Source organism: Trichogramma pretiosum, unplaced genomic scaffold (genome assembly GCF_000599845.2).
Source record: "Trichogramma pretiosum strain Unisexual culture from Peru unplaced genomic scaffold, Tpre_2.0 scaffold22, whole genome shotgun sequence".
Classification (NCBI taxonomy): domain Eukaryota; kingdom Metazoa; phylum Arthropoda; class Insecta; order Hymenoptera; family Trichogrammatidae; genus Trichogramma; species Trichogramma pretiosum.
In genome coordinates, this window is record NW_019640932.1 from 1,022,005 (window position 1) to 1,043,409 (window position 21,405).

The following is a 21,405-nucleotide window of genomic DNA, read 5'->3' on the forward strand; positions in this document are numbered from 1 at the left end:
CATTTCTTAACGGAATTTTCATCATTAAAATATTTACAAAGAATTTTGTTAAACAAATATCACATTGCATTTTTCCATTGAAAATACTGTTAATTGCTTAGTTTATGTTACTGATAAATTTGGAAAAACGATGTCAGAAGAAAAATATCATAAATATATGTTTCTGTTATCGCGAAATGTCACAATTTTTAAGCTCAATAAAAAATTTTAAAAATTAATAAATAAATAAAATTTTGAAATATTTTGCAGATACATCGATATAACGCAATGAATAACACTCATTCGTTCAATTAATTGGGATTGGTCTTTTTTTCCTTCACGATACATGCACAAAGTACCCTGTTACCATCAGATCAATAATAGTTATATATTTATCAAAATCTATAAAATTCATTGAAACGAAAAAATTAATGATTAAATTTTATGAAATTTTTCTTTAATCGACAGTTTTCCAATTAGATGCACCATAGTAACATAGACTTATTCATAAAATACGTCATTATTATATACATACACTAATATTCCTACTGATAAAAAAATTATTTACACTTTGTTAATTAAATCATTTAAAGACGTAATGTCAAAATACAATTACTTCGCTATCATAAACATCGCTAATCGTCCGATTCATTTAAAATTGATTATTTTGAGAAAGTTAACGATGGTAGAATTTAGAGTGTGAAAAAACAGTTTCATGATAGCTCATATTTCCGTAGGATGGAGATACTTGCGCTCGAGTTTCATAAATTTTTGAAATAGTCTGCTTATAATTTAACATTGCGAATTATTATTAATTAATAATTATCGCTTCATGTAATCAGTGCATATGATACGAATATAAGCGTATTCAATCCCTATAAATATGTCTCATTATGTGTCTAACCATAAAAATGAATGAATAACCAACAATTAATTGTCCTACTTAAAATTATACAATTATTATCACATTATAAATCATTAAATGCTAAAAATTATTCATGTTAAAGCTTTCATACTAAGCCCATGATAAATCAGGTACGTTTTAGAAAAACACGAAATATCTCTGCAGTAATATTAATTTCAGATCGAAAAATGAAAGTTTCGCTTACACTAGGTCAACAAGAGTATTTGTAGCGCTGCAACCCCTTTGAGACTTTTTTCCATTGAAATATTTACAAGTGTTGACGAATTTCATGAAAATTTGCTAAAGTACATTAGTGTAATTCGAGTCAGCGGTATAGCAGTTATTGGATCGGTGTTAATTGTGTGCACCTCTTTTTGCCTTCCGTAGAGGAGTTTTTAAGGAAATTGCACATCGAAATTGATTCAAACGCAAAGATAAAAATTGTTCGCGTGAATTCGGGTTGGAGTTGCCGTGGTAAATTCATCCTGCGCGTATTACTCATTTGTTTATGCTTCGTAGATATGTTACGTCATTTAAATTTAAAATATATCCAGTCTTGTGTTATCGGCGATGGGAAAACGAAAGGATCCGAACGAGTTAAATCTATTTTAGTGTATAGCAAGTGACGACGTTTTTTTTTAGAATAATTATACAACAGCTATATACCCATATATACCGTCATTATAATACAGGTATACAATATAATAATGCGTGCTCGCGTGGCTTTACAAGACCGTGGCTCGAGATATGTGTGTGGTCCTCGTGACGACTTTGCGCGAACTCGGGTCGCCGCCCACGACGAAAGTCGCGCAAACGAAGATTGTCTATATGGCACTGGCTACGGTGTCCCTGTGGCGCTGCTGCTGCTGGAGCTGCATGTGCTGCTGGCCGTAGGGTACGGCGACGTTGCAGCTGTCGGCGCTGGAGCGCGGACTGATGTTGCACTCGACCGTGGAGCCGTTGCGCTTGGTCGTCACCACCGAGCGGAACTCGCCGCACTCGCTCGTCGACGGCTGATTGTAGCGCGAGCGGGCCCCGCGCGTCAGGATGCGCTTGAACGCCTCCCGGAACTCCGTGTTGAAGATGCTGTAGATTATCGGATTGAAGGCCGAGTTGCTGTAGCCCAGCCAGGTGAGAATCTGAGCGTACGTAATTCGTGAAAATTCGGCCTCTCGTGCGATGCGACGCGTATCGTTTTACATTATACCTGAAAAGCCAGATCGGGTATGCAGGTCTTGCAGAAGGCCGCGGTGATGTTGACGCAAAAAAACGGCACCCAGCAGATGAGAAAGACCCCCATGATGACGCCCACGGTGATGGCGGCCTTGTGGTCGGACACGTGGTAGGGGCTGGTCGGCTTCGTTTTCGCGGGCTTGGGCTGCTTGGCTCGCTTGCTCTTGGACCGGAAGCTCTTGGCCAGCGACGAGGTCTCCGGCAGCTTCGTCACCGCTCGGATGTTCTTCACGTGCTTCTGGGCGTAGCAGTAGAGCCGACAGTAGATGCCGATCATCACGATGCACGGCACGTAGAACGAGATGCAGGACGAGACGATCGCGTAGGTCGGCGTCAGGTCCAGGGCGCAAGTCGGATACGTCTGCGAAACAGAGAGAGAGAGAGAGAGATGCAATTTGCGTCGAATGACAGTCAAGCGGTGTAGTTAATTGACGCTGCTTATATAAAAAGACAATTTTCGTTGAGGCAGGACCCGACTCGGCCCCCGTGTCAACGGCCTTTAACGATGTCACGCTCGACAACTTTTATCCTCGAGCGCGCGCGTTTACGCCAAAATAAAGAGATGACTTTTTCTCCGCAACAAGACTCCTGGTCCAAGTAATTAGGGATGGCAAAGTTTTGTGCGGTCGTCGCCGCCTCGACGCGAGAGCAAATCAAGTTAGAAAGCTGCCGCGCGCCACTTTCGAAGCTGTCGTCGTCGCGAGCTCGACGACGACGACGACGACGGCAACGATGCAGTGCCCAGTTGCTGCGCGCACCGAACGCACACCACCAACGTTGCTGCTGCTGCTGCTGCAGCTCAAGCAGTCGCGGACTTGCCCAAAGTTCGACCTACGGTGTAAGTTGTGTAGCTTCGCAAGCGAACGACAGCTCGGCCGCGGCCAACTTATGGACGAAGGGGAAGCTCCGCAGTACTTGCCACGAGCGTTTCAATTTATCGATACATCCGCGCGAGCGCCTCTTAAGGAATAACCGCAATCCGCCACGTTGAATTTCCAAATAAATAGTTTTATTAGCCAAATGAGACGACGAGTGTTTGCGCACATCCGAGCGTGATGAATTTATGCACACGAGTGGTCTGTGATACGTTTACTATTATTTTTGCCCTCACCATATTGCCAACTCTGTGAACCACGGGTGGCTCGTCGTTCGGCCTGTGATAGCCGAGACTTATCGGCAAGAACGATATGAGAATGGCCAGCAGCCAGACTACCAGGATGCTCGTCCAGGCGATTCGTTTGGAGATCCAGCGGCCGTACCTGCAAACAAGCGAAAAGTCCGCCTTGCATTAACCCGATCGATCGTTTTCCTGAGCAACTCTGCTCGATTTTCAATAAGACATACATTTATTTCAACTATTAACAACACTTATTATGCCACATCGTATTAAATATATAGATAGGTTTAATATAGAGTATAATATATGCCAAATTCGTGTATATGGATATATTGTGTATATTGTATAAATGCGACACAGTAATAAATTTTTTTTGCGGTATAAAATTGTGTATTATACAGAGAAAACTAAGTATTGAGTCAAGAACATTGTAATAAACAAAATATATATGTATAGAATTAATTCAGCCGAATACGAAAGATGTACCTGTAAATTCTGGATGATTTGACTTGTAGTCACTTTAAGATATCAGTCAATAGGTTCTATTCAATATCAACGCTATATTCAACACAACATCCTCATTATAAAAATCTCTTTTTTTCTCACTTAAATCTTAATTATTATAATTTTTTTTTCTTTTCAACTACGTTATTGATTGTCCCCAATCCTCCGACCCTTTTCTCTGTAGAATTTAAAAGTCATAGATATTTAATAATCATGTTAATGATGCAAATCATACAGTCTACAACGCAAGTGATTGTAATAAAAGCTCGCTAATTCATCAAAATTCATAAATATATGTATTATATATTTACTAAACGTACAAATATTAAAGTATACATTGAACTAAGTTATGTTTTGCAGTGAAGCTCATCGAAAATTTATTCACAAACCCGGAGTGCTCGCATTGCATTGAATTGCATTGCATTGAATTATGCATACAATATGTAAATGTATACTTCTTTTGTTTATAAACCATAAACATTTTAGGCTGTAGCACTTACGTTATCGTTAGAACCTCGCTCGATCGTTATGAACTTTGGCATTTCTTCTATTCAAATTGTTTTTTAACTTTATCGATGCAAAATGGCTAAATTAATTATTGTAGGATTATGAATATAATCAAAAAACATATAGACATTAGGATAAAAATGGATAATTATTTCAAGTATTTAAACAAATTTTAACTGGACATTCAAAGTTTGAAAAATATATAATAATATATTACAATAATTTTTTTTAAAATATCAAAGGGTTATATCTTGTAAGCAAATTCAAAACACTCCAGTCCACGTACTGGTGTGGCTGTTCAGAAATAAATATAAAAAAAAAATGAAAAAAAGTGCACAATAATAATACTCATAATATCTGATTAAAACAAGGTAAAAAAAAAGGTTCTGATTTCTTAAATGAAAAAAAAGCAAGAATGGAAGAAAGATGAATCTCACCTCAATGGATCCTTAATGTGTATATACCGATCGAGCGATATAGCGCAGAGATTGAGTATCGAAGCGGTGCTGCACATGACGTCGAAGGCGACCCACGTGTCGCAGAAGCCCGAGCCGAAGACCCAGTAGCCGAGCATGTCGTTGATGCCGGCGAAGGTCATGACGAGGCAGCCGACGAAGAGATCGGCCACGGCCAGCGAGGCGAGAAACAGATTGCCGATGCGGCGCAGCGCCCGGTCCGTGCAGATCGCCACGATCACGAGGACGTTGCCGGCCACCGACAGAAATATCAGGCAGCATAGCAGTAAACCTGTCGATAATCGCAAAATTTCCAGCTGATCACGGCTGTGCGCAATTTTTCGCTCCTTCGTGCAGCTCAATAATTGTAAATTGTTTTTTGGTTGGTGTGTACCTAAGTTTTATTATTCTGGACAACAAAGGTATAGAGCATTTGAGCAAACATCTGCCAACCGATAGCGATTGTTTGTCGTCGTGAAAGCGTCGATATACTTGGACTTTATTCATAGTCGAGTTTACGACAGTAAGTTAAGAGTGGCAAACTGGATTTGATCATCGTACGACTCGAGAATAATTGAAAATTAATTTTTTTTTCTCCCCTTTTCGAGCACTCCCGTTAATATACAGCTATTTCGGATCAGAAAAGAACACTGGATGATATCTGGCGAAGAATCCCGGTGGAACCATCGGAGAAAGAAGAAGAAAGGAAAAAAAAATAAAAATGAAAAGAAACGAGGGGAAAAAAGCCCTCGCAGTTGGGATAGTAGTTTCACGGACGATATGAGTTTAAATCGACGTATATATATACATGAACACACATGGCTACTTGAAAGCTATACACGCGAAATCGAATGTACGTGCACGAGTAGCAACAGCAGCATCAGGCGCGCTCGAATGTCTACTGAAACAGGCGAGTGTCTTATATATGAGAGTACATGTCAGTGTATGGGTGTGTGGGTGTGTGTGTGCGGTAAAGCGAAGTTTTGATCGAACCAACTAGAAGCAGCGACAGTCGTGAAAGCGCCACCCCAGGCAGGTCTCCTTCGTCCGTTTGATTGGTCTGCAACAGAAGTTTCAAGTTTAAAATTAAACTCCCAGTCGCAACTAGTACAATTACTTATTTATATTGCATGATAATGATATGGAATTGTTAAGGCGCATCAGACGTCTTAGCTATTAGCTCGAAACAATCGACCGAGCTATTCCAACTCCGAAAAGGAAAATGAAGTTGAGCAGCTTTCACGAGTATAGCACAGTATTATAAATCGTGGGAGGGATAAAAAAAACGTCCAAGTGCCTAATGCCGTTATCGAAATCCAATAGGACGCGCCTAAGCCGTTTTGCATTTAATGCAGCTCTCGCTCATTTACTCTCTCGCACGCGTTTACCCAATCGCATTAGCTTACCTGCAGCTGGCTATATATACGCTGTAGTATAGTCGCGTTGCGGTGCGCGTAGTCCTGCACACCTTCTAGCTATATAGACCGCATTACGTATTATATAAAATTATTCAACGTTACGTTGGCAGCAGCCGGGGGTTAGGCAACTGCTTACTAGATACAAACTGCTGCAGCTCGGAGATTAGATAGAGAGAGAGAGAGAGAAGTTCATTCTAACTGAATGTCAATTAGAAGTGACATCTAAATTAACAACCTGGGCGCTCATTTCGTCGTTTCAACGCGTATCTCGCTGGCGCAAGGCCTCGTTGGCAAAAATTTAATGTCGTCGCGGCTAACATTTGAAAACAGATAAAAGAAAGAAAAAAAATCTTTTCATCTAAATTAATTCGAGGCGTCGGCACTAATTGATGAAAAATGGCCAGTAACACGCTTATAATAGTTACGTTTTGCTCGCTCACGGAGCAGATACCGAAATCTTGATGATAAATCTGGGTGAATAATGAATCGTCGTCGTCGGCGGCGGCGGCGGAGCGAGAAGCCGCGAGCAGCTACACTACGTCGACGGAGATAAGGCAACTAGCTCGTGCACAAATTTCAGCTCTCTCTGGCAGCGCACCGTCGTTGCAGTATAGCTACGTCTCCGCAGCTTCAATCAGGATTTCGCGGTAAATTGTAATGTGCCTGAAAAATGATAAAGCCCGTGTATAATATATATGTAGTGGAACGTGCCGCAATGAAGTCCTCCCGCGCTCCTATATATTCCAGCTATATATAGCGCGTTTTAAGCTCGCGAGCGAGTCAGACATTCATTCATTTTCGCGTGTTGAGCATTGTAGCAAATAATAAGATATTTCCGTTTTCTCTCCTTACTCCCGCGCTCGTGTAACCTAGTGGAGAAAGACGAGAAAGAGAGAAAGAAAAAAAATTATATTCAAAAGTAGAAAGCTAAGTGGAGGAGGTGAGCTGCCGCTGCCGCTGCCGCTGCTGCTGCGTCGCACGTACAATAAAACGTGAAGAAAATTGCTAGATCCCGGGTCCCTTTTTTTTATATCGTGCGAGTTTTGCCCCTTTTTCTGCGCGTCGGTACGCGACACTCGCGTCGTGCGTTTCACAAATTCTTTGTGAGATTTTTCAATAACTTTTCCCCCGGTAAAATTTATTTCAAACTCCCTTTGCCGCTCTACTGACAACTATGAATTCACGTTTTTGCCCAAGTATTCGTCGCGCTCGTGTGTTGGTGCTTACGTATATGTGGATCAACGGCACAGCACATATAAGCGTATACGTATACGTAGAAAGGGGGAGAGAACGAGAGAAAAGTCAAATGTAAAACCCATGACCGACGCCACCAGCGCCAACCTTTTGCACCGACTAACAACCTCGATTCATAAATCAGCGCGTGCAACTGCACTATGTGCTCTATACGTATATATGCGCAGCGTGCAATGACCAAGCTAGCGAGCGCACAAATCCTTTGAAATCTCATTTCAATTCCCGCAGGACATTCGCTCTCTCCCCCTCGCACTGACTTATGTGTATACACTCGAAACCTAGATTTTGTTCAATACATCCTTAATGCTTGGCAAGAGGCTAAAGCCGGCTGCGGTGCGAACTTACTGCGCGTTGAAAAGAAACTTCCTTTGCTCCTTCGAACATTTTGATTGAAAGAGAAAAAAAGCTGGTGACGATCCAGCCTTTCCTAAGTACACCATGTATGCATTTATATATAAATGCGCGAGCAAAAGCTTAATTTTTATTCCGCAGACTGTTTGATTTGAATTTGTATATTGCAGATGTGGAACGAAAATAGGTTTTATCGACTTAAAAAGGGAGCAAAAAAGATTTTTTCCCCACTCTAACCTAAAATACGCAACTTTGCCGCTAATTTTAGGCTCTCGTAGGAAAAAATAGTATCTCAAACTGGTGCAGATATGGTTTTTTAACAAAACTCGTTACAGCACTCGCCTTCGGCTCGTGCTATAATCCCTCGTTTTGCTAAAAAACCATATGTGCACCCGTTGAGAAATATACTATTCTCACATTAATACCGCAAGCCATACGCAGATCCAAAGGAATTTTTTCATCAAACCTGCGGTCTTCACCGTGTGCCGCTTGCCTCAATTTCGCATTGCTATATTTCGACTGATCATTTTCCGATGCTATATTTCATATACGAGAGTTCAGTAAATATTTTTTACTCGTCTTAGTTTGTGATGCAAATTTTCAATGTAAAATAACGCGTATAATAACGCTGGTAATTATTACGACTTTTTTTTGGAAATTTCAACCTTACATTACATACATTAAAAAATACTGTAAGTCATTAACTGCTTGTCAAAGTTTGTAATGGCTGTAAGCGTGTACGTAGCTTCATTTTTACAATTTTTACGACTACAGGAGAGACTCGGTGACGCATTTATACAACGCCAACCTTGATATCTAAAGTAAAATGTATAGACGCAAGCTGTCTGTGTATTACAAGCATTTTGTATACGTACACGCGAGCGTACACTGGGTATGCAAAACGAAAGGGATATTTTTTTCAAAAAAAATTGCACTTTTCACGCGTTACGGTGATAGTTGCTCTCGTTGGTTAGCATTTACGTGTATATATATGCGCGCGTGTCGCTGGCAACATTTATCTAATTCCATATACATACAAGGCATATAGAGAACGCATTTTCACCTCCTACCTGAGAATAATGTCGAGTTTTTTTTAACGAACAGAAAATATCACCTTCGTTTTGCAAAATAAAAGTAATCTTATTATATTTGCAAAAAACTTGAGTTTAAATATTTGCTTATCTTTCGAATTTCAAAAATGTATGAAATATGGTGATTTGTTTCTTCCATAGATATCATACAATACAATGTTAACGAGGTTATACAACTTTATAAGAAAAATACTGCTCGATGTTGAAGTGAAAATTCCTATGGTGCAAGTGGTTTGTTACTGTGAACTCTGAAAATAAATTCCAAACCAGAGATTTTTCGCTTCTACACGACTCCTCTTGAGTTAAGAATACATTTAAAACTCATTATACAGATTTTTCGTCCCACGCGCTCTTTCTCTCTCTCTTTCTCGGAGTCAAGCTGCGCCAGCAGTTGAAAGGCATTAGGTTTTTGCATACATATATACGTGTACTAGACAGCAATTAAACTCTCGCTGCGGAAGAAAAACAATTGCTGCCAACTCCGAGTTTTTTTTTATTCGTTGATCGGGAAACAAGTTGCTCATTTGCATTCGAAGGTCGTGAATGAGGGAGAGCAGCTTTAACTGCTTTTTTACACCTACAATAAACAACCTTAGCTTGGTATGCGCTCTAATTAAGCGACGAATTCTTTACAAATCCAACATCAGTAGATATTTTTAATGAGAAAGTCAAGCATGTGCAATTGATTTAATTAATTTGTACTTTCCCTCGACAGTTATAAAAGGCAAAGTCTGCTTCTCGATAATTATTAACTGCCTTTTTTTCAATTTACACTCAAAAAGTAACTCATTTTTTTCTAAAGATAGATACGTGTAGGTTTTAATTTAATGCAAAATTTAAATTTAAATTTAAAAATTTTTACTATTTCAAGTGCACAAGTACCTGTATGAACAATTAAGAAAGAAACGTACGTTTGTGCGACCCGGCTTATAAGCTGTATATACTAAGGTCTAATTCAACTGTTAACGGTCTGTCTAAGCTGGAGCTTTTTTGCTTCCTCCTTGAGAAAGCACTGTGATGGGCTCGAAAATGAGTTTTTGAACCAGCCGTTGTAGGACATTTTGCTTTACGCATTTGTAAACTAGATTGAATTCAAAAAAATGTCTGTGAGTTTTTTCATGAAAGCAATGTCTCAATTATATTAGTATTCAACGCAAATGTAAGATTAAATTAAAATTTTTGAGAAAGCCTTTGGCCAACATTTTAGCAACGGTTGTTTTGTAATTGTTTATATGCAAGTACTAGTAAGTATACCAAATGATGTACGATATGTAAGTGCATACGAGCAAATGGATTCATTATTTCATCTCTTAGCGCACTATTGCAGATGCCCCGAGGTAGATATATTACTGTTAAAATTCTTGGGGCGGCGTTTCGCGCGGGAATTGGTTGCGTTCTGCTGTAATAAAACGAGGATTCGCTCTGGCGCACGATTCATCATCGTTCGCACGGAAGCTCCGAAAGCTTCGTCGAAAGTGAGCTTTTTTACCTCAACTCTGCAAGACTGTAGGTTGCATTTCTGATAGTTTTACTTCGAACTAAAGTCATTGGCGAGAAAAAAAAATTAAAAAAAAACTTCAAGAACGTTCAACGAAGGCAGGTAAGATAAAGCTACATTCCGTGTTTGGGATCAAAGTTTTATTAATATTTATATGTACAGATTATCGGTAATTGTGAGTTATTCGCTTTGGTTTATTCTATATTTGATAATAATTCAAATCATTCGATGTATTCGAAATGAGCTCATATCTATTATATACGCTAATCATAATGATGATTATGCATTAAATAATAGCACGTATGAATTATATTAGCACATTAACATTGTTGATCGGGTTTATGCGTCCATAACGCGCTGCTCAGCCCACCGCATTAATCTAATGCACCACAATTGTATGCGTGGTGCATTAAAAATTTTATCAACTTTTGTCCTTGAACACGAATAAAGCGGTTTATGCGAATGTTTTATTTCATTATTAGCTCGAAGAAATAAAGCAACAAGTAAGTCTCGTGCCCCTCGAGATAACGTCAAAAATTACAAAACTCAGTGGGTCGAGACAAGTACGAAAGCGTATAAAAATAGTATATTTCTCAACGGGTGCACATATGGTTTTTTAGCAAAACGAGGGATTATAGCACGAGCCGAAGGCGAGTGCTGTAACGAGTTTTGTTAAAAAACCATACTTGCACCAGTTTGAGATACTATTTTTTCCTACGAGAGCCTAAAATTAGCGGCAAAGTTGCGTATTTTAGGTTAGAGTGGGGAAAAGGCAATTTTTCAGGTTCCCTATGGTAGCTCTCCCAGTAGCCTTGGAGAATTTTCATGTGCGAATGAGAAGAAGATTAAAATATCTTTGCATATGATAAAAAAGTAAATAATTGTACGAATGTGTAACAGATTCTTTTTCATGACGAAAACCCGTATCATTCCCATAAAAGAGCATAATAATTTTGAAAATAAATAAACAGTATGAATGGAATATGCGCGTACGAGAAATATTTTTAAATATATATTTCAGGCCCAGAGAAAAAAGTGTAAAACAAACAATTACAAGCAGTAGGTGGAAGGAAAAAAGCTGCGTGCATGTGAGAGATAAAATAAATGCGAGGGTAAGCAGTACGCAGCGGAGTGATTAAAACCGAGATAAAATGTGAGCTTTCACGGCGGAACTAATTAGTTATCTCGTCGGAGTAAAAAGAGACGCGAATAGTCGTTCGCGTTACTTTTCTATACAGCACAAATCCAAACTGCTTTTTACATGCGAATGCGGAGATGTTTCGCACTATCGTTCGTGATCAGTGAAAAGCACGCGTCTGACGTAATAGGGATTTTTTCACTTGCCGGATATTTTATCGATTGAATCGAATTATTTTCAACGTGGCTTTTTTACAATAATGAGAGAAATGTATGTATTATAGGATTCCATCGGAAAATATAATAATGATATATAGGCGAGGATAAATCACTTTCGGTCGAAGTAAATGAAGCGAGCGCGAAAGACAAAAGAATAAGGAGAAGAGGAAAAAGGAAAAAAAATCGCGTGCGGTGCAACGGCGTGACCTAATCAGGTGTCTACGTACGATGGCGTATGCTTCACACCCACACACATACACACATACATAGAAGCGAGCTCTATATAGACGCAGCTGCGAGGAGGTCGGAAGTAATACGGCGAGCCGCAGCGTTTCTCGTTAACGTCACCCATATCGGGGCCGCTGCTCGAGCCGCCCTCGTGCTGCGGAGGAAAGAGGAGCTACCGTGCGTGCGTATACGTGGGAAGCTGTCGCATGCGCTGGAATTAACCGCGACGCCATTACATTGACGATGACTGACCGCTGCTGTTGCTTATAACGCACGCGCGCTCCTGCGTGTCCCGCTTATAATACTCGCGCCTGCACACACGTCCGAATGAAACGTTAGACGGACGCGATCGGGATTTCTTTGCAACGCGCCGAGAGAGAGAGTGAGAGAGCCGCATGTGGGCCGCGCGCGTGCAATATTTGCGGTAAGCACGTTTCATGCGTGTACGTGTGTGACTGCGATATACGCATTTGGCCGACGACTCTTACACGTGCCCGAGGATCGCGTTGACAATTTCACACACGGTAATGTGCAGTAATATTTCAAGCTAAACGATTGACACGAGTCGTGGAGCAGCGGAAAATCCATTATTAATTCAATGCCGTTGGAAATTCGAGACCACGCGAGCCAAAAAAAGAAGCGCACTACGTTTCAGATATATTTTTTTCATTTTTACCCGCGTACTATCGGTCTGCTGCGAAGAGAATCCTCGAAAATCCTTAAATGTATACGCTGGCGCTGGCCAACTGCTCCATATTCTTGTATAAACAGATAGTCGAATCTACCCCGAGTATGGGGTCGGTGCGCACAGTATTGTGCCCGAGGACAATATATATTTGAATGAATTGCTTTTAGGTACGAGCTGCTGCAGCAGGAGCGCGAGAGAGACCCAATGAGACTGCCACTTTCTCGTATATACATATACAAGCCGTGCAGTTTTACTCCCTCGAATCTCAGCCAGCTCTCCCAAGCTCGTTTCTCCTTTCTCAGTAAGTATACATACACACACGCGGCATTTCGTTCTGATTTTCAAGCGTGGACCGCGTAATAGCCCCTACGTACCGCCGCTGTATAAACACGAGGATTTACTTTTAAATGGCCACTGGTGTTTACACGCACACATACATACGTATACACACATACGTACACGCGTGCAAAATAACTGGGCGTGCTAAAGCGCGTAAAATACAACTCACCCCCGAGTACGAGAAGCTATTTACTGCTGCGCTGCGCTCTCAGCTGCTGCTGCTGCTGCTGCTGCTGTTGGGTACTTTACATTTACAAAAAGTACAGCTAATCACTTTATTTTAGATGCAGCTGCGGCGGCGAATTGCAATCTAACGATCAAACGGATTGCCGCTAGTGTGGCAAAAAAATGCCTGCGTGCAATGGGCTCTCGTGGAATGACACAATTTTTCAGTTGTCAGGCTCCGAGTGCGATAGCATCGATTTGCAGGCGATTCTATGATAGTACGGTCGTGCGCAGAGCTACTTCGGAACGTCAGCCTTTTTATACTTTCATTCTGTATGCAGCTCTTATCTGCACATACGAGTTAGAATTTTAAAAATCAATGACTCTCGTTTGATTCAGTATGTATTACACGTGCAAAACGTAGGGGAATTCTTTTACACAAAATCGAATCGAGATTAGTTATTTCGTTTTGGTGACCGCAGGCGAAAACCAACCAATTACTATGTGCAGCGCGACTTCATGGCTTCATAAAATACCGAAAGATTATGCTCAAAGTGTAAAAGTAAAAAAAATTTACAAGAAAAGTCGTTTGGATTCTCGAAGCGGGAAATATGGAAAAACAGAATGATGTCGTGAATTATGTCTTCGCATAAAAGATTATTCAGCAGAGCATAAAAACGAGCACCATGCGTGGCATACATAACGCGTGAAAATAATCATGATAGTAATGAAAAAATAGAAGCAAATAGCACATCACCGTCGCGGGTAAAAGAGAAATGAGACAAAGAGCAGCGCGAGGCAGCATATATATATCCACGGAGAGTAAAGTAACCAAACGCTATATATAATACTCTTTTTGAAAAAAAAATTCTCGAAGCGAAAGAAGACTATACTAAGTAAGAAGAAACGGGTGTGAAAGTACAACGTTGTCGTCGCCCAGAGAGAGGGAGAAAGACAGAGAGAGTATAGAAACAAAAGAGATACAGCGCCGCGACAATGCGTCGAAGAGTTTCGAGCTTTATCAACCCCCTTGAAATTTACGACTACGAATTCCACAGTGAACTGCGAGATCTTCTTTTTCTGCTCTTACTTCTTTTACCATCTATTTTCTGCTTCTCCTTTTCTTTTTTCTCTTCCTGTTCTTCTCACTTTTTTTGAGGTCAATCGTGCGCCATCATTATTTGTTCCTTTTTTTCTTTCTTAATTTTTACCCTCTATTCTATTCTCTTATTCGCTTCTCTTTTCCGATATTAAGCTCTTTATATAATTTTTTTACTCTCAACTCACATTCGCTAGTATAATTGTCTATGCTATACAAGCTAAATAACTTGATATTGTTTGATTATTTTTTCCGTTGTCCTCAAAACACCTATATAATAGTTGACTTTTCGTTTTCGTTTTATTACACTCATTGGCTTGGAATTGAAAATTTTTTATTTTCGGGGTAACAATATTTTATTTTTACAAATACTATTACGAAAATCCGTAACAGTAATATTACAAATATTCAGTACTGCGACAGGTTTGTCAAGTTTATCCATCATACCATTAATCTTTTATTGAAAATGAATGAATAATAATCAACGCCAATCCTTCATAAAATATTTTGATCCGACAAAATTTAATAGTATATTTTGCACCTATGTAGCAAAAAAAGAAAGTCCCAGAGCACGTGATTATCAGCCTCGGCTTCGCCTCGGATGATAAATTACACGTGCTCTGAGACTTTCTAGTTTTTCACTCCCTAGGTGCAAAATATACTATTCATAATTCATATGTTCGATGGAGAAAAGTCATAGAAAAATGTTTATGAACATCAATTTCAAAAAGGAACTTGATCAGTCGATACTTTTCCCATTAAATACAGGAAAATAAGTGACTAACATTATTTTCCATAAAAGCTTCGGTTAACTATCCTCGTACTAGTATAATTGTAAATATATCGTTGAAAAGTTAATCCATATAGCGAAAACTACATCATTTTTTACTATGAGTTACTGATATGTATTATTATTATATAAAACTACAGGTATTCCGGAGGAGTTATATAGATAAACTGGTAAATGTAAGTAGTCGATCTGCGACTTTGGTCAGACACTCGCCATATATACATGGGCAAGTTAGTACCGAAGAGCCATTACTTTTCACGATATTGCTATATATGCAGGCCAAGTAATTTATTATCTACGGTTGAGGATTATATATTAATGTTCAAGCATAAACGCACCTGTTGAACGCGCTTATATCTTTACGTATTGAAGTGGGCGAAAATGCCGCGTGCGGCTCTCTGTATATTCCACTTGTTCGAGGATGACAATTGTAATGGAAGTTTCATGCTGATTTCCAAGCTCTTTAATCCGATCGAATCGCTTTACATACATCGGTATTCTCGCGATATTCCCAAACTGAACTTGAAACTTTGCCCATAAAAGACTCGTTGTGTGCACTCCAACGTAAATATCAAATCGTCCAAAAACGTCTTTGATGGTCTCAAAAGTCGCGCACAACCATTGCTCGCTATCTCTTTTCCGCTGGGCAGGAAAACGCGCAGCGAATTTCTGTAAATTGAAAGCTAGTAAAAAATCCAGCACTGTATTCGGCTCATTCTCGATGAAATCGAATGGCGAAAATAGTAGATTATAGGATAAGAGGGTAAAAAAAAACAGCCTTGAAAAATATAAGAAAATTTTAGGACGTGTATTATATCAAAAACTACAAAATATTGATGCCAGCAAAAATAAAAATGTTTAATCATTCGATTTCACAGAGAATGGGCCATATATAGGTAATGGCAATCAATTCGTATCGGTTTAAAGCAATGGCGTAAAGGTATTTTTTTGCTGGCTATAGGAATGATCAAAGCGCCGAATCGTTTCGGACCCATCGAAACAATCAAAAGATGAGCTCGCGTAAACCGTCCTGAATGCCGGGCTTCATTCAAGTAAAACGCTTTTTATTTTTCCACGTTGTTGTTGCTGCTGATCGATTCTTTTAGCTTCAAACGCGAAAAAGTTTCGACGCTTTTGCTGGTAACCTCATATTGTGGCGTATCCTGCGATAAATTGCGCCGAGTGTACAGATATTTGATTTATAAAAGTATGACGAATGAAAGTGTGAAAGAGCATACCGCGAGTTGCGAAATTGACAATAAGCATAAAAGCTTAACGTTATGGCGAAGCTGAATCAATACGATAAGAGCAGCGGAGTTTATTTTGATCGGCTGAGCGAAAAATGTCGTTATATATCTTTGATCTCGCGTTAATTTACCAAAAAAGTTATAGATATATTCGTGCTGCTAAGTGAATAGCGGAGAATAACATAGACTTTCATAGCTTTAGTTCGGGCATGGGGTAGAGATTGTTAACGAGGCATTTCGCGGCTAGCTAATGGCTTTTCTCTCGCGAACTCCTCCAATTCGCTGAGCGGTAAAGAGCAGTGGTAGTAGTAGTAGTAGTAGTAGCAGTAGTAGTAGCTGCAGGAGTTGAGTAAACGAAAGGCCGCACACCGCTGCTCTTACGATTATATATGCTTTGAGGATAAATGCCTGTGTGCATATCATTCACCGTAACAAGACATGTAATTTATATATTATATATGTGTACTAAGGCAGGTTCGTTATAATAATTATTTATACTGAATTATAGCGCCAGACAGTGTGTATTTTACAACATGCACGATTGACATTGTTCAAATATACCGAGTTTCTCTCCCTCTCTCTTCCTCTTCGTTTGGTTTATTCAATATTCTTCGGGAAATGGAAAATTCACGAAACCAGCGGGGCAAGTTCTCAAAGCCTCCTTGAATACATATGACATGCTCGAATCAACGACCGCACAGAGACATAATATAGATATATATGTGAGCGCGAAACATAAGGAAAGTGCAGACGATATTGTACAGAACAGCGGAATTTGTAAAGAATAAAAAATGAGCTCGTTCCGAAGCGAGAGAGAGACAGTTGGCTTAAAGCCGATTTCACCGAGGCTCATAATACGATTAGATGCTCTACCGAGATGACATCAATAGAAAGGAGAGAGAGAGAGAGTGAGGGAGAGCGAAAAAAAGTACGCTAGTGAGCTGATTTTTTTTGTTTGTTTCAAGCAAATCCCATGCGCGCGTTCATAAAATAATCATCGGGTTGTGACTCGCTTTCTTAAAAAGAAAACAGCAAAAACGCGGGGTACGATGCGATTAAAATGTATCTCTATGTACACATAACTCATGTCGCTAGATTATGCCTTGAGCCACGAGCGCAACAACGATGACAATTAGGTGACACGTACAGGAGAATTGGGATAATCCGGAAAATCAAAAAGCCATTAATCCTCGAGCTTGAGCTCGCGCGCGCGGTTGTACAGTTTCTCGAGCTTCACCACCTCCCCTTGAAGATTAGTCAGATGAGGATCTAGGCGCGTAGGGGGGAAAATCCGCCTGCGCATGAGTCCAGGGAACGTCGCGACGTTGGAAAATACTCGTCGCCGAGAGATAAACAGCATATCTATATCAACGTATTTAGATACGATGAAACGGCAGCAGTGCGAGATAACAAATAGCGGGCCTCTTAAAACCGTTCCAATTAAAACAGATATATCTCAAAGTCGTGCATCGTTACTTGAAATCTGCTTTTTCAGATTTCCGCATGCAGTTATATATTCGATACATTATTGGGCCGTATCATTGCGAAGAGTCTAGAAGACATGAATGAAATATCAGCACTGCGCCTCGGTCGTAAGCTATAGGCGATCGAGCAGTAATGGGCACAGTAATTTTAAGCCGAGACCTGGTATTGCAGAATCTCGCATTATATTTATGAATGATGTAATCTCCTTAGGTACAGTCGCTTTGGTGTATAATAATAACAACAGCAGCAGCAGCAGCAGCAGCAGCAGCAGTAGTGGCAGGAACATCGTGGTAGCAGCCTCGGCGCATGAACGACGCGAAGATTCTTAACCGCTACCTTGGGAGATATACGCAGGGAGTTGTGAAGAGGGCCCGCCTCGCGCGCGCTTACATTATGGCACAGTATGGCAGCTCTCGCCCTCGCTCTCAGCATGTATATAACCCGCTACTGTATATCGCTTACTTATATACATATAGCTATATAACGCGCTGTACTGTATACGGCCTATATAAGTAACTCGGCTCTGTGTACGTGTGTATATATACGTGTGCAGTAAACTGCGGCTGCCGCTGCTGTGTTGCTATTTGCCGAGGCCCTCATCCGCTTAAAGTGTGTATAAGAAGCTATGTAAGAACGAAGGATTGTATATATAGTACTGGATGCGTCGCGATGCGTTCGCCTATTATACATGCCGCGCTCGCTTCTCTTCTTCTTCTACTTCTTCTTTGTGCCATTCGAGAGGATGTAAAGATTTCGTCGACTCCTTGTATGAACAACATCGAACTTGATGCGGAGCCCGCGAGTTATGATTTTCATTCTGGTCTGGAAGGGGAAAAAAAAGTATTTGCCTCGTGCATTCTTCGCGAGTTGAATTTCACAACGACGTAAAAAAAAAAAAAAATAAATAAGATGACGACGACGAATCGCGAAAATGTGTACGGTGTACATTTTGAATTTGTAAATTTTAATTATGCATACTATTTTCAAGCTGAAATATTTTCATTTTACTACTTTACGCAATTTCTCGGAGCCACGTTTCAGGTTTTTTTGAAGAAGAAAAAATGTAGCAGTGTCTTCAAACATTTTTACCTTGAATGCTGTTTATACCATTGCCTTTCCGTACCGAGACAGAAAATACACTTCTTTCAAAGAATTATGCAATCCACAAGTACGATTTACGTGAGTTAACAAGAATAGATGTGGCTTTTGTAATGAAATATTTTTTATATAAAAATTAAACAGTCATCTTGAAAAGTAAGGTCATGCAATTTCCATTTAATTATTATATATTAAGTTGAGATTCAAGCTTATTAGTAAATTGTAAATCTCGAAGCACGTTTAATCTTGTCATTTTACAAAAATAGCAAAGATTATTGTTAATAATTAAAGCTACTTCTTAGCTTGAAATTTCTGCATAGTTTCTCGTCATGGCCTGAGTGACAGGATATAATTTTCAAGTATGTTCTCAATGTAAGTCCGAAATTTTCAAAATACTCGGCACGGGCAATTGCATTCCTGGCATTTGTAGCCCATCAGAATTCAAAATTTACTAACAATACCGTGAATTTGTTCGTTAATTAACAAAAAGAGAAAACGCCTAGGTATAAAGAATACCAATAATACTATATTTTTAACATTATTTGAATAAAATAGAATTCAACAGAACTTGATTGTCAAATCCATTGATACTTATAGTTATATCGTCAATATTTGCGCCTTTTAATAAATATCATTCTTTCGTAAATTGCGTAGTGACTCACATAATTCTTATTCTCAACCATTCAAAATATCATCAAGTAAATTCATCTACGTAATCTCTAAAATAGTAGTCGTACAAAACATTGATGGTAGTTTAGTCTGTGTTTGATTTTTCCCTTGATATTTCATCATTCATCCTTGAAGAGCTTGGTGAGATTAGAGTATGTAACTTTTTCTTAGTTGTTATCGTTGTTTCTACGTTTCGAGCATATCTCGTCATAAATTTTCGTCAAAAATATACTTTCAGTTTATCTCGTTTTCCTTGTAACTTCAAATATGAAGATAAAAAACAAAATTTTGACGAATTTGTGCTTGAAATTCTAAAAAGATCGGCCAAATGGTTTCCGAGTTATCGCAATGACATTGCACGAACATTTTTCATCTATTAAACCGAAAATTGAATTCAAATGGTAAAAAATATATGGACCTCTCAAATAGCAACAAAATATGATATAAAATATTTCCGTTATCCAGCCCTTCTGAAATCCGAAAAAAATTAATTATTTTTAATTTGATAAAATAGTCCGATTTTCTTTATAAAAACCACACAACCATTGAATTGAGGGTAAATGCACTTGGATGTTTTGTAAAATTAAATTTAATTTTATAAAGTTTTTGCTTCTCAATAAAACGTATTATTAACAAAGAAATTTTTGCGCTATCACCCATTCGTTTTATCTTTCGTGCATCGCATATTTGCTTATAACTGCCTTTTTTAATGGCTGCGCTTCTCATGTTCTTTCCCAGTTGTATAGCAATACACTAATAAAAGAACAGTAGTCTACGGCATAATTCAGATGTCAGAGTGTTTATACGGCAATAAACCGTGAGTCCAGACACTTATTATACATTCGTCTCACCGGCTGGAAATTAAAATACTAACAGGGATTTTTTCACGCGAAACTACATTTGTTACAGAAACCCCTAACTTTTTTCCCTCGTTTCGTTATGAAACATTTGTCAGGTCGTATCAAGATTTTCATTCGGAGAACGTATTTCACGCAGTAGGATGTTACACTTGCATGAGCAGGATATTGCCTCTCGCAGCTTTTTTGTTGTTGTATTTATTACCTCTATCCGAACGTGTGCTCGCATAGGTCACACGAAAGCAGTTAAAAGCTGGTAGGTGCGAAGAGAGTCAGAAGAGAGAAAAAGAGAGAGAGCATCGGAGAAAAAAGCTAGAGTGGTATTTGAAGATGTGCGCAGTACAGTGAAATTTCATTAGTCGCTAGGCACTTTCAAAGAGTCGCAGAGTCTGGGTAATTAATCCGCCGCGCGGGATTTGAAGTTTTTAAAGAAAAATACATAAATAAAATTCATAGCGAGTGCAGCACGTACGCTCGCCGACACTTGTAAATGTATTTACCTTTACGGTTCAGCTTTTTTTTTGTTTTAATTTAATTTATGAGAGTACATGTGATGTAATGCGATTTTTCGATAATAATTTAATAATAAATTTCCAACTGAAATGGCTCGCAAATAAAGTTCAATCATGCTCGCTTTGTTTTATAACGAGCAACGTCAACATCCACAAAATCAGTATTCATTATTCAGTGGATTGTACGAGCAATGATTCATGCGCGCTCACAATTATATGGCTATCTCTAATGTAGTACAAAAGCTCTCGACAGTTATATTGCAGCCAACTCGTATATCATCAAAAAGAGTATAGGAGAAGGAGTCAAAGCGACTATTTTCAGAGTTATTCTTTTGCTTTGAGCCATAATAATTCTTTTCTCTTGTGATATTTTAACTACAATAATGTTAGTGTACAGTCAATGAGTCAAGCATTTGGATCGTGACTTTTGTTTTTGATTTTTATTTAATTTTTTTACATTGACTTAATTATCGAGTAAAATTATTTTATCAATGTATTGTTCAAGGGATTTTTAGGTTTATTATGTCTGAACCATTAAATTAAAATGTATTTTCAAATAGA

The 21,405-nt window shown here is 39.1% G+C and overlaps 1 protein-coding gene across 2 annotated transcripts in view; it reads right to left on the reverse strand.

Moving 5' to 3' along the window:
• Positions 1 to 24: 24 nt before the first annotated feature.
• The window catches only part of LOC106648771 (dopamine receptor 1-like), an 85,969-nt gene continuing 64,588 nt past the window's right edge, over positions 25 to 21,405 (reverse strand). The window contains exons 3-8 of one of the 2 annotated variants that reach the window (XM_023457733.1): positions 5,693 to 5,759; positions 4,682 to 4,991; positions 3,720 to 3,728; positions 3,228 to 3,375; positions 2,091 to 2,477; positions 25 to 2,022 (exon numbers count right to left, since the gene is read on the reverse strand). In XM_023457733.1, the coding sequence (XP_023313501.1) occupies positions 1,708 to 2,022; positions 2,091 to 2,477; positions 3,228 to 3,375; positions 3,720 to 3,728; positions 4,682 to 4,991; positions 5,693 to 5,759 (1,236 nt within the window). In that variant the 3' untranslated portion in view covers positions 25 to 1,707. The remainder of the gene's footprint in view (positions 2,023 to 2,090; positions 2,478 to 3,227; positions 3,376 to 3,719; positions 3,729 to 4,681; positions 4,992 to 5,692; positions 5,760 to 21,405) is intronic. The other variant, XM_014365851.2, reaches the window with a different exon arrangement.